General features: G+C 35.7%; 1 protein-coding gene across 4 annotated transcripts in view; it reads left to right on the top strand.

The window, feature by feature from the left end:
* Nucleotides 1–5475: 5475 nt before the first annotated feature.
* The window catches only part of Tmem207 (transmembrane protein 207), a 23838-nt gene continuing 14680 nt past the window's right edge, over nucleotides 5476–14633 (top strand). The window contains exons 1-2 of one of the 4 annotated variants that reach the window (XM_048804079.1): nucleotides 5476–5717; nucleotides 11195–11456. In XM_048804079.1, coding sequence (XP_048660036.1) covers nucleotides 11296–11456 — 161 coding nt within the window. In that variant the 5' untranslated portion in view covers nucleotides 5476–5717; nucleotides 11195–11295. Of the gene's footprint in view, nucleotides 5718–7687; nucleotides 7726–11194; nucleotides 11457–14633 lie in introns of all 4 variants that reach the window. The other 3 variants (XM_048804080.1, XM_048804077.1, XM_048804078.1) reach the window with 3 other exon arrangements.

Raw genomic sequence — 14633 nt, 5'->3', positions numbered from 1 at the left:
TATATATATATATATATATACAAAAGAAAGGGGTCTGAGAACTATGTCTTTGAATCCTCCTAACACGTCAAGTTTGGGGAGATTGAGAAGAGTGTCAGGGAAGTGGGAGGCAAATCAGGAAATATGTTGTTCTGGGAACCAGGTGAAGAGAGTGTTTAAATTAGAAAAGTATTGAACTGTGTCAAATGCTATCCATTACTTCAAGTAAGATGAAGGCTGAAAATTGACCATTGCTTTCCCAGTGTGTTCAGTATTTCTTTTCACGGGGGAGAAGTAGCAAATAAAGAAATCAGATGTGAAGACAGTGTCCTGTATCATTTTAACTCCTTACATTAGCCCAGTTCCTATCATTTCCATGGATCTCTGAACTGATTTTGGAATTATTTATTTTGTTTTATTATTTTTTCTCTAGGAACCAATTCTTCATATTATTGCAAAGTCTGAATTCATGTTGATATTTTTAATTTGATCTTCAAAATAAAATTACTTGAGGGGGATAAACTGAGAGCATCATGACTTTAGAAAATGTAGCTTTTGAGAAGATAAATATTTCATTGTTACAGCCCAGGTTAGTGATGACTTTAGTTAATATCTTCCAAATTCTAGAACCTTACACTCTTCGGGCAATTTCCATAAAAAGAGCAGCTGATGCCTTCTTGCTTATTCTTTGGACTTTGTTTTATGCATGCCACTTCTTTCATACCTTTTATTTATTGTTGCTTAATCCATTGAATTTTGGTCCTTAGTTCCTTTTGAACAGCTGCCTACCATGACCTTTAAGGACAAATACCAATATGACTTTAGTGCTTCAGGGAATTTAGGCTTTTGCCAGGGTCTGAATTCAAAGGATAGATTTCATATCCCCTGCTCTCTGTTCATTTTTACAAGATTTATTTCCTCCTAGCAAAAGGAAGTTCTGGGAAAATGACCAGCACTTAACAGTTGAATGCCTATGTGCCTAGGTTCTTGGTACAAGAACCAGGATCTCAGGCTCATCATCCAGTACTCGGTGAGTCTAGAGTGTGATCTTGTGAACCATCATGATACGTATCCCTTCTTCTCCCTGATTAGTTCTGAGACTTTTGCTTCCTTCTACACTTATATTCCAACTTAAGAAGTCCCAGTGAACTTAAGGGATCATTTTAGTAGGAATTACAACTGTCCATCTTCAACTTGACCTTCCAGTGATGAGAATTTACTAGCACAATTTCAGGCACATAGTTGGACAAACACAATTGATCACTAATTTTAGGTGAAAAATTATAAACTACAAAATCACGAGGGTGGTAGATGGTATCAGTGTGGATTTCTTGGTTGGACATTGTACAGTAGTTATGCAAGATGCTACCATTGGGGAAAACAGGATGAAGGTGATATGGAATCTCTCAATCAGGTTTATTGTTGTTGCTGGGTTTTGTTTTTGTTTTGTTTATTTTGGTTTTTGTTTTATTATTTATTTATTTATTTATTTATTTGTGCTGCTGGGGATTGAACTCAGGGTCTTGCTGAGCAACTATTCTACCACTGAACTACATCTCCAGCCTTCTGTATTATTTCTTAAAACTGTAAGAGAATCTACAATAATCTAAAATAAAAAGCTAAAGAAATTATGCAGCTAAAACAGCATTCATGGCCAAACTTCTGTTTCTCAAACTATCAAACTGTCATGATGCCAGTGAGGAGATATATTGGAGAAACTACTGTCTTAGGCAGAAGCTACCATGCCAGCCTTTGGAGAGTGGTATGGGGAAGTCACATCACTAAATGGATAAATGGAAATCTGGGAGACGAAAGGTGGTAATGCATATAATTTTTTATTTTAGCACCAAATTGAGTAGTGGTGTTTGCAGTATTAATATGAATATAGACCCCATCTCCATTCAGTTGTAGCAGGTCGGCCACCTGCTACAAGATCATGTACTTTTTCATAAGAATTATTTAATTCAAGTATCTGGCTGGTCATTGTTCCAGTTCTAAAGCTAAACCAAACATGCTGCCCTTGTCTTCATTCCATCTCTTTTCTAGTCATCTGGCCTTCCCTTCCTTTCCCAGAAATTCTTAAGATCAATTGACTCCGCTGACGGAAGTCAGGCTTCTGACCGACTAATAAATAAGTTCACCAGTGAAAAGCCTATTTTTCATTCTGTTTAATTACAGGCTTCAGAGACACTCAAAATGGAGGGTGTCTTAGGGACAAATAATACTGTAGGCTTGGTTTACTTTTCTCCTATTGGCATTGGCACCGAGCCCTTCCTCTGCTTTGAAATTCATGGCTGTGACTGTGGCTGCATACTAAACAGACCATTGCCACCACACAGCCTACTTAGCCCGTCCAGATGCAGCTCAAATAATCCATATACCTTAATGGCCAATTCAGAGCAGTAGTTTAGTTAACTAATATGTCTCATTTGTTTCTAGTGCAATCTATGCATGCAATCATAAATGGGTTCATATATTATAATTTGAATTGGATTTGGTGAACTACACTGGGGCTTGAACTACAATATGCTTCTCCTGAATTCTAGATGTTTGGCTTCAAAATTAGCCTTTGGAAATAAAGGCATGTATAAAATTATTATCTGACATACAGACATTATATGTGTGTGTGTGTGTGTGTGTGTGTGTGTGTATATATATATATATATATATATATATATATATATATATATATATTACAAGAAATGAATTAACAGTAAAAATTAATTAACTTTACCTCCCAATCTGGTTTTCTTAGTCTCTCATTTTCTTTTTGCAGAGTCAATCATGGTTAATGGTTTCATCCATGCAGGGACATTCTATGCGAATATGGGTATATATACATAAATTTTATATATGGAAAAACACTATAGCTATATCTCCCTATTTTATTTGAGTATCATGCTGTGCACAGTATTTCATGATTTGTACCTTTTATTTAATGATAACTCTTTTTCTTTTTTTATTAAATTATTTATTTATTCTAATTTGTTTTACACAATGGCAGAATGCAATTCATTTCATATTACACATATAGAGCACAAATTTTCAATTCACTGATTTTACACAAAGTATTTTCACACCATTCGTGTCTTCATACATGTACTTAGGGTAATGATGTCTAACTCACTCCACCATCATTCCTCGCCCCCTAACTCCCTCCCTTCTCCACCCACTTTGCCCTATCTAAAGTTCCTCCATTCCTCCTATGCTTCCCTCCCACCACCATTGTTATTAAGTGTCAGCATCCTCATATCAAAGAAAATATTTGGCCTTTTGTTTTTTGGGATTAGCTTACTTCACTTGGCATTGTACTCTCCAACTCCATCTATTTACCTGCAAGTGCCATGATTTTATTCTCTTTAAATGCTAAGTAATGCTCCATTGTGTATATATACCAAAGTTTCCCTATTCTTTCATCTAGCTATTGTGAATTGTGCTGCTATAAACATTGATATATGCTGTTTTTAAGTCCTTTTGGTATGGGATAGCTGGGTCAAATGGTGGTTCCATTGTCAGATTTCCAAGGAATCTCCATACTGCTTTCCAGATTGGCTGCACCAATTTGCAGTCCCACCAGCAATGTATGAATGTGCCTTTTCCCCCACATCCTCACCAACACTTATTGTTTGTATTTTTGATAGCTGCCATTTAATGATAACTCTTAAAGACCTCTCCATATCAGCATCTGTGATCTGTTTCCACTTTTTAAAACAGCTTCTGAGATTAACCATCACAGTTTCCTTGTATTTTGTCAAATAGATATAACCATTTTGTATTTTCTTAATTTTTTTATTATTGATTTTATTTTTTTAAATACATAATAGTGGAATGTATTACAATTCTTATTACACATATAGAACACAATTTTTCATATCTCTGTTTGTATACAAAGTATGTTCACACCAATTAATGTCTTCACACATGTACTTTGGATAATGATGTCTATCACATTCAATCATCTTTGCTAACCCCCTGCCTCCTACCTTCCCCTCTCACCCCTCTGTTGTATGTGCCAGTCACATGTGGATGGACATTTTCTGTTTCATTGAGCATCATTGTATGTGGCTTATATGTAGGCACAAATATTCTATAAGTATACAATCTTGGAAGTGTTAAGTAACAGACAGACATGAATACTGGGAGCATGAGGTTAAGGGAATAACTATAAACTGGGCATACTATGTTGACTCCCACATGCTTTCTTTTTTAAATATTTATTTATTTATTTTAGTGTTAGGTGGACACAATATCTTCATTTTATTTTTATATGGTGCTGAGGATTGAACCCAGTGCCTCACGCATGCTAGGCGAGCACTCTACCACTGAGCCCCAGCCCCAGCCTCACATGCTTTCTTTTAAAGAGTAATTTATCTGTGACTCTCCCTGGCCTAAGTCAATAGTATATGCTACATATCATCAGCAAACAACCTGTTATCTGCAGGAGAAATGCAAGAGGATTCTCCCTGTGGATTAAAACACACACACACACACACACACACCCCCCTGAAGGGGGAACTTTTGTGAACTTTACACAGACCAGATTCCAGGACTCAAGGAGACAGGATAATTGAAAGCAAAGCCCTATACCCATAAAATCTGTAAGAACAAGTTCCAATTAGAACAGGTCAGCCTGGGGAAAGGTGACCCAGTGTTGTTATACATCTTTAATGTGTCATTATAATAGCAAAGTCTTCCCTCCATTGGGGTAAGACTATGAAGTGGGGACTTAAAAATCTAATGCAGTCCTGCTGTCAATCAAAAGTTAAGAGGTAGAGTTGAGTGGGACTCTCTGGAAACTTCCCTGGGACCCCCAATAAAACTGGAGTTCTAGAGGAGCGTACTATCTCTTTCCTCTCTGAGAGGACCCACTTTTCCCCTTGAGAGTGTCCCATTTTTCCCTTTTCCTGTTCCTTCTAATAAAATGTTGCCTCCTTCTCAGAGTGACATGTTAAAATCCTTTCAGTATGCTCAAAAGAACCAGTGAACAAGGACATTTGTGGCCACTTCATCTCTGCAGATGTCCTTGCTCTGCAACAGAAGTAGAATTCTTGACCAAAGGTACATTTATTTTTTAGTTTGATAGACATTGCCCTATTGTCTTTCAAAAAACTTGTATAGTTTTCCCAATTATATACAAAAGGGTGTTTCTTTATATCTAGCTCTTCTGCTGTATTATTGAATTTTGAACTTGCCAGTCTGATAATTTAAATTCAAGGCTGTGTTAGACCTGAGTCTGAAAATGATGGGCAGGAAAAGAGAAGCAAAGAGGACACATAAAGGGTAAAAAAATGAATAAATATTCCCAGTATGAGATTTTATTTTTTAAAAAAAGATCTCACAAGTTCTCTGGAATAAGGCATGTACTTGAATTTTGAAAGTTACTTAAGCAGCCAGCTAGCTTTGCAGGTCAGGATTTATAACCCTTCCTTTTAGGGCCTTGACAAACAGTACCAAGGTTCTGACCTTAAACTAAAATTCCTAAAACTCTTAGTACCTGAAATCATGCACCCAACATTCCTCCCCAGCATGCACTTGATTAGTCACAAGGAGCCATCATTAATGCCTGCTCTGGAAGGAAGCACAGCATGGAGAAGTTAGCAAGTTCTGAGATAGAGAGACCAGCGTAGACAGCAAAGCACCATCTCTGGGCAGATTAGCCTTGAAGGATGTCAAGATCCAGATCTTTCAGTGTCACTTCAGTGATCTCAACAGGAACTTGGTGTTTGTCACTATTCCAGGTAACCCTCTTTCTTTCCGGGAGACTTTCTAAAATATTCTGAGGATTTGACCTGCTACAGATATGTTCTTTGGGCATTGTAACTACATTTTTAAAATAATTCCTTTAAGAAGGTGTTACCAGCATCTTACAACTTATTTGTTGGCTGAAGATATGGCAAATAAAACATCCAGGGCATTTGGTTGACATCTTCTTTATTTAGTTCTATTCATATGATTGAAATAATACGATGCACATTTAACCTTTACTTCACTTTGCTATGCTGTGAAATTTTCAAAACATCAAAAATATTGTTAAAACAGAGAAAGGTATCATGGCTAGATTAATTTAAGAATGTTGCTTTTTGCCTGCAACCATACTTGATTCTCAACAGTTTTTAAACGCTGACTGTTGTAGAAAGAAGCATTTTAGGATTTATTTTGGTTCCCCCACTCCAGCATCCTTTTCTGACCAATAACTGCATCTTTGTATCTGTGTTACCGGAAACCAACATATCTGAAAGACTTAGATCTAAAGCATATTAAAACTTCCCTCACCATTTCAAAATAACATGGGAGTCTGACAGCTAATGCTTTGGCAGTGAGGTGGTAATAATGAAATACCATATATACTCAGGTACAGCATGCAGAGAAGATTGGGAAGTGACTTGAAATGCTGGCTTTATTTGTTTATCTGTTAAGCTAGATCCCAAATGATTTCATTTACTCATAAATAAACTTTCTTTATGGACAAAATTTGAGTGTTCATTTTCCTCTCAGTTAGTATGCAAATCTATTTGCAGCAATCTAGCAAAAGAAAATGCAACTCATTTTCTGTGCTTATAAATTGTTCATTATCATGCTCTCTGATGACCAATTCATGACTCCATCTGCAACTCCACAAATCTCTTTACCCAGACAAACTTGGTGGTGTACATACAAGGTGCTGAAGAAGAAAAATTTGGAATTAAGGGAGAAAATTCATATCTCATACAAAATTCCTAGGTCAATCATTTAAAGTTTGTAAGTTTTTACCTGTACATATATGCAACAGTCCAGTGAAATAAATGCTTCCACTGACCTATTTGGGTTGAGTTTTATAGCTACGTTTAAGTGACATCTCAAGGCTTTTTTATTGTACACAGAAAGAGTTCCAATTCTTAGGAAAAAACAAACACACAAAGTCTTTAGAAAGAAATAGTTTCTTTCCTTGTAATTGTGGGTGTTATTATAACCTGTAAGGTTCAACACAGAGAACTAAGATAATTGTGATGGAATGCTTAGGGGTTTGGGTCTTCTAAAGGTTATTATTACCTTCCCTCTTTTTTGATAAAGATTGTAAATCTCAGCAGGAATTTCATATGATCTTAAGTGGACCTCAGCCTTAGAGCTGTTAAAGTCACCCCTTCATGCATACATTTAGCACCCATTAATGCAAATAGGTTTGACTTATGTTTCCTCATACTGGGAACTTGCTTCCTTTGCATGAAAATACTACTCACAACTAATGAACTCTTTCCTCTGCCTTGAATGCAAAAATACACAGAAAAATGCAAGGCATACAAAAGCTCTTTAGAGCAAGCAAAATCTGCCTATAGAGAAAACAAAAAACTCTGTACAAATACATCTATAGTGTATGTAGGATAAGAATCTAGTTTGCAATACACATCTCCTGTCACTGCTGAATTTAAAAATCTACCTAGAGAATTTTTGTTGTTGTTGTTTTATGATGGTGCTGGGGATCAAACCCAGTGCCTCGTATTCTAGGCAGGCTCTGTACCATTGAGCTACACCTCCAGCCCCCAGAGAAATTTTTTCAATTAAAACTCTGTACACCAACAATAAACTATGCAGCAGAGCTTTTAATTAAAAAAAAAGAAGAAGAAGAAGAACAAAAGAAAGATATAAACCCGCATTGTCTCTAGGCACTGCTCCTATTAAAGGATTAGACTGATGAGATGTTGGATTTTATTGTTCTAAACATGTGTTTCAGTTGGTGCTTTCGAATCTGCCATGCGAAGAAAATGAAATGTAAGTAAATAGCAATAGATTCCTTGTTTTTATTTAGCATTTTAAAAATTCAAACAATCAAAAAGGATAAAGTCAATTATAAAGCCCCCAAAGAGTTTCAAGTGATGGTGATAATCACATAAGAAAAACACTAATAGTTTTTAAATGCAGATGGCTTAATTTTTCTAAAACCAAGAGATAATAAGTTTCTTAAGATCGTTATTAAATAAAGAAGGGGCCTGGTTTATTTCTAGATATTTTTGGTCACTGACTTCCCCTTCCTTTAAGCATCCAGGGTGCTGTAAGTGCATGAGAGAATCATCACGATGTCACCTCCTCCGCAGCTGCATTCACATGCATAGGTCACAGCAATGATGGGTGGCAATTTACCGGACAACAAACAAACCCAAATTCTAACTTGTATTATGTGTACATTTCAAAGTGATTCTGATATGAATTATGTGAATAATTGACTCGCTTTTCTCACTTTTTGTGCTGTGGATTTAATGGTTCCCAGAATTCTATTCGGGAGATGGGGAGAAGGTGCCATTAATAATGCTGATGATGATTCATGATAACTATAATGCACTGTGACTTAGTGCAAGTGTCAGAAAAGCACTCCTGCCAAGTGCTGTCTTCTGGTTGCTACACTCTCTGCCAGCCAGCTGCTTTCAATTATCATTGTCTATTTCCCCAAAGCCAAGGTCTATGGACACTGGCTCTAAAGTAAGAGTCGGGGCCAAATGGGGCTTTCCTGGGCTCTGGAGTCATTCGCCTGTCTCTGGAGGATCATCTTCTTGTTAACAATCTACTTATTAAGTGTATGCCCCCTTTTAGTGTTTGCATCAACCTTCATTGCTGTTTCTTTTCATTTATTTTCAGACCTGCCATTTTGTTCTATCTCTTGCTGTTTGTGACATGATAATTTTTGATTATAGGCTTTCCTGACTCTGGATTTCATAGCTACACTCATCCTGCCTCATCGTTTCTGCCTTTGACTCGGAAGAATAGAATACAGAATTTCATAATTGGAAAATATTTTAAGTGTCAATTCTAATTCTCTAATCAACATGACAGGGAAACATGGCATTGAGGAACGATTTATATTTACTTTTGAGCCTCTGAGGCTACAGGTCTCCTTTTTTGGGGAAGAAATTGAGATCCAGACAGATAGTAAACTAACAAGAGGACTTCAACTGATATTAGGTATGACCTTTTATTGGCTACATTTAAGTTTTACATCTAAACTTTTACATCTAATTTTCCATTATATTATCATTATTTCCCTTTTGAGTGAAAACTAGAAACTGCCTTGTTATGATTTGGATTGAGGTGTCCTCCAAAAGCTCACGTGTGAGACAATGCAAGAAGTTTTGGAGGAGAACTGATTGGGTTATAGCCAATAAATCAGTAAATTAATCCCCTGATGGGGATTAACTGAATGGTAACTGAAGTGGAACTGAATGGTAACTGAAGTGGTAGGGTGTAGCTGGAGGAAGTGATTCATTGTGGCTTTCCGGTATATATTCTGTATCTGGTGAGTGGAACTCTCTCTCTCTGCTTTCTGATCATCATGTGAGCTGCTTCCCTCTGCCACACTCTTCCGCCTTGATGTTCAGCCTCACCTCCAGCCCTGAGGAATGGAGCTGGCCTTCTATGGTATAAAAAATCTGAAGCCATGAGCCTTCAAAATAAACTTTTCCTCCTCTATAATTGTGATGGTCAGATTCTTTTAGTCACAGCAATGAAAAAAAGCTGACTAAAATGTGCCTCAAATACATTTCAAATTAGTAGGAAATAAAGACAAGAGAGTAGCTGGAAGAATAGGGAAGTAGTAAGTAAAGGTATTGAAGGTAGATACAATCTCTCTTTTTTTTATGCAAGATAGTGTTAGTGAGATTAGTCTATAATGAAAGGTGTGCTGGTTTCTTAAAGAGTAGAAGTTCCACATCCAAACAGGATTCACTTTCTCTACCTATATTTGTCCTAGATAGCTTCAATTTAGGATTTCATCTTTGATCTGAGACATTATCTTTGTTAAAATCCATTACCTGTCCAAGAGAGTATACATTCATCCTTTATCAAACTATAAGAGAGTAACACAAACCCACTAGATTACAGGTAAAAGGAAGCATCGAGATGGCCCTCTCCACATGTCCTTTTGAAATGAGAAACATAAAAGAAGAGTAACTTGCCCAAAGTTCACACACAAAATGGACACAAAAATCAGAGATGGATCAGAATGCAAGGGAGTAGAAGAGCAGAAAGAAAATGGAATGAGGGCTATTCTGATAGAGGCCATGTTTGAGTGAGAAAGGATCTCTGAATAGCCAGAAATAACTTTGTTTTTCATTAATTAACTTCTTGATCCAAATATTTGCAAAATAATTCATATATGTGTGTGTATATATATATATGTGTATATATATACACACACACACACACACACACATATATATATATACTCAATGTTTAAAATTTTTGATCTATTATTAGTTCTATTTAAATTTGTTTTCAAACACTAGGCTTTTAATTTTGTGATATGACCTACTCATTTTATTTTTATAACTGAATTTTTAGTAGCAACAATACATTGCTTCACTTTACATAAAATTTAAGTGTTAATTTATTGTATGAAATCAAATGTGATATAGCCCCCTCTATCTCTTTAATCCATTCCTCTCCCCATAAATAAACAATTACACTGATTTGCATGTATGTAGATAGTGATTTATAAAACATATATTATATATATAAAGTATTATGTAAATTAATTTTGTTAATAAATTTCCTAATGACATGCTACCATCTCACTTGGCCAGTGAGGGTAAATATTTAGTTCAAGAGCAAGGAATCAAAGAAGAGGTAGAGTTTAGATGGAGACCCAGAACTGACTCTAAATTCTGAACCCAGATGTTTAACCACAAAGTCATATTGTACATCCAACATTTAATCACTATAAAATTGGTGAAATGCCTGAGGAACATATAGCCTATTCAGTTTCCTAGATACTATGCAATTTACCACCAATTTCTGGATGACATGACTTACTACCCATCCTTCCCACATGTTTGTGTGCATGAATTGTACATTGGCCTAATTGGAGGAGTAGTTTTATTTAAAAAGAAAAAAAAATCGTGAAATTTGTTATTTTATTTATCCTAAGACTATGGAAACACTGTTCCTATTATTAACAATGGTCTCTTTATGAAGTCCCATGGTTTGAATTTTTCTCTGGTTTCTATAGGAAGAATAGTTTTACATCTGATGAATAATGTTGTTTGTTTTGTTCATTTTAAAGGACAGTATATACCAATTCTCTCTCATCTTATTAACTGCTAGAAAGCTTAAGCCAGATCTGGAGTTCAGTTCTTTTATAAATGGGACTTGTTACATTTGGTTTACAAATTGATCTCATTCTTGTCTTATTCTCTGTGCCTGATACTCTCCATGCTCTCACTTGTAAATTTTTTCATTTTTGTATTTTCAGTATTTCCTGAAAGCATTTTGGAACACAGGATATTGGATGCATTCAGCTAACACTCCATACAATGTAGAGCTGAGTTTTAGTGCTCCCAGTTGCAGTATTGCATGGTGGTAATGGACATGGCTCCACAGCCAGACCATTTGTGTTTAAAACCTCTGCCACTTCCAGTAATGCTAATTTGGACAAGTTACTTAACCTCCCTGCGATTGAGTTTTCTGAATTATAAAAAGAAGATTATAATAGTGTGGGCCTCACTTATAGTGGTGTAAGTTCTAAAGTGAATTACTTGACATGACCTAATATACCTGGTTTGGAAGAATGCCTGCCATAGAAAATGCTGGGTCATTGTAGAGAGGAGCAAATGGAGCAGATCTGCAGTTTTCTTCCTGAATTAATGTAATTAATGAATTTAAAATTTTAGTTGCATGGATTCTCAGCACTGAGAAGACCAACTAGTCTAACCATCCATATAGAGCAGGAATCATTTCCAGAGGATCCAAGTAAAGAAGGGCCCTTGTTCTGGTAGAAACTGAAATTATCTCTATCATCTACTTCTAGAAGATTCTGATTATTTCAAATGTCTTCCTTAAACATTCCTTTCTGCTCTCATTTCTCCCTGATAGCTATCTTGTTTTCTTTTTAACATCAGCATCCTAATTTGAGCAACACCTGAATAATAACTTCATTTTTAAAAAAATATAAACTTTGTACTCTAAAGATCTTGCATTTAAAATTTGAGCAATTGGAATGCTGTTACAGTTCAGAAATTATTTTTTTAAGAATTCAAAATGTTTTTGTTGAAGAATTGAATTTGAGAAAGAAATGGGAATAATGGTGAGAAAGAAGGAGCCAGAAGACACATATTCTATGTTAAGTTCCAGCTAGTGACCTCCCACTTTCATTCCTTATTCTGGATCCCAGGTGTACAGTGAATAAAATCCTTAGAGTGAGATACATGTCAGAATTTTTGGAATTACATGATAGATGTCAGAATTTTTGGAATTACTTGACAACTCCATTCTCCAGCTAAGTTCTTTTTGGCCATTTTATTACTTGTAAGAACAACCACCAGAGGGTGCACAGGGCTAGTAAAGAGAAAGTGAAATAAGTCAAGTTTGGGTTATTGCTAGCACTGAAAACAATCATGAGTGGCTAATAAATAAGAATTATGAAATAAAATGAGGCACTCAATTTTTAGCCTTGACTTAAAGTTATATGGGATGATTCTAAATGTAAAAATAGAGGAGATTTATATATGCATGAAGATGAGATAATCCATTCCAAGCCTTGATCTTAGAAGTCAAGATCTACAAACAAGAAACTTCAGCTTTTTTATTTGATCAGGACACCATGGAAATTTACCTATATTCATCTCTTGAGTTGGATACTATATTTTGAAGATTTTTATATTTTAATGTAATATTTTAATACTTTCTGATGACAAAAGTAATGCCTATATAAATATTCAAACAATATGAAAATATTAAAAGGAAAATGTTCTTTATTATCCAATCTTCAAGAGAAGCCTTGATGGTACAATGATGGAATATTTTATATTTAACTAATAGCTATTTTTGCTGGAATCATTGTATTTGTCTACAAGAATATATACAGTATAGGGCTGAGCTCTCTAAATTGTTTTTCTTACCAAAACTTTTAATTATAAATAAAAGTCTATATTTTTCTCTATGACAAGATAATATTCTCTTAAATGATGTGTCATTAATTATTGTTACCATCCTTTACTAATGATCACTTATCCTGAGATACCTTTGAAAGTTATACTTCAGTTGCCTTTTGGGGGAGATTGGGGGAGTACCAGAAATTGAATTCAGAGGCACTTGACCACTAAGCCACATCTCCAGCCCTATTTTGTATTTTATTTAGAGACAGGGTCTCACTGATTTGCTTAGTGCTTTGCTTTTGCTGAAGCTGGCTTTGAATTTGATGTCCTCCTGTCTCAGCCTCTCAAACCACTGGGATTGCAGGCATGCACCACTGTGCCCAGCTTCAGTTGCAATTCTTAAATCAGCATTTGTACTTATGAACTTTCCTAAACTCTCTGGGTGCTTAAAACAAACTAACTAACTAACCAAAGAAACAAAAATAAGAAAATAAAAACTTTAGTGTCTGGGTGATTGACTTATCTTCAATGTTAAGGCAAAATTTCTAAATCAATAAGTATTAGAAAGTCACTTCTAACTAGTATAATGATGAATGTGAAAGCAATAAATTAATGGATGCTTATGAGCACTTTCAAGCTGAGAAGCACTAAGTATTATTTTAACAGTGGCTGAAAAAGCATGATTAAGGATGGCTCCATCTCAGAAGCTTATCAGGTTGTGATGAACAGGTTTCCCCTGTTCACTCTCAAGACACTTTAGAAGTGGCCATACATGAAGTCTGGAAAGAAGTCCTTATGCAAACATACCCTCTGCACCAGGTCAGGTATATGAGGGACTGAGATGAACAACACATATATCTCTACTCCTGAGAGTCAAACCCATGTGAAATTTGTTTTCGTGTGATCTTTTCAAACTTACCTCAAGAATGATTGAGTTTTGCCTCAACACACAAACGATCTCACCCCTCCAACTGAAGAAGTCAACTCCTCTTCTTGGTGAATGATAAACATGTGGCCACATTCATTTTCTTTCTAGCCTAACTTCTTTCTTTACCAATTGTTGAACTAGAAAGCAACCAATTTTCCAATGCTTGCTACTCTACCAAGATATTAAAGTTTAACAGAAATTATAAACCTTCCCTGGAGTATGTAGATCGTAGCCAACTTTTTCTTCTATCAGACGGCGTGTCTCTGATTTGATATCAAGCTCCTTGATCCATTTTGAATTAACTTTTGTGCATGGCGAGAGAAAGGGGTTCAGTTTCATTTTGTTGCATATGGATTTCCAGTTTTCCCAGCACCATTTGTTGAAGATGCTATCCTTCCTCCATTGCATGCTTTTAGCCCCTTTATCAAATATAAGATAGTTGTAGTTTTGTGGATTGGTTTCTGTGTCCTCTATTCTGTACCATTGGTCCACCCGCCTGTTTTGGTACCAGTACCATGCTGTTTTTGTTACTGTTGCTCTGTAGTATAGTTTGAAGTCTGGTATCGCTATACCGCCTGATTCACACTTCCTGCTTAACATTGTTTTTGCTATTCTGGGTCTTTTATTTTTCCATATGAATTTCATGATTGCTTTCTCTATTTCTACAAGAAATGCCGTTGGGATTTTGATTGGCATTGCATTAAACCTATAGAGAACTTTTGGTAATATCGCCATTTTGATGATGTTAGTTCTGCCTATCCATGAACAGGGTATATTTTTCCATCTTCTAAGATCTTCTTCTATTTCTCTCTTTAGGGTTCTGTAGTTTTCATTGTATAAGTCTTTCACCTCTTTTGTTAGGTTGATTCCCAAGTATTTTATTTTTTTTG

The sequence above is a fragment of the Marmota marmota genome, unplaced genomic scaffold (assembly GCF_001458135.2).
Source record: "Marmota marmota marmota unplaced genomic scaffold, marMar, whole genome shotgun sequence".
Classification (NCBI taxonomy): Eukaryota; Metazoa; Chordata; class Mammalia; order Rodentia; family Sciuridae; genus Marmota; species Marmota marmota.
The sequence above is the reverse complement of the archived record's forward strand: the minus strand, read 5'-3'. Positions and strand labels throughout refer to the sequence as shown.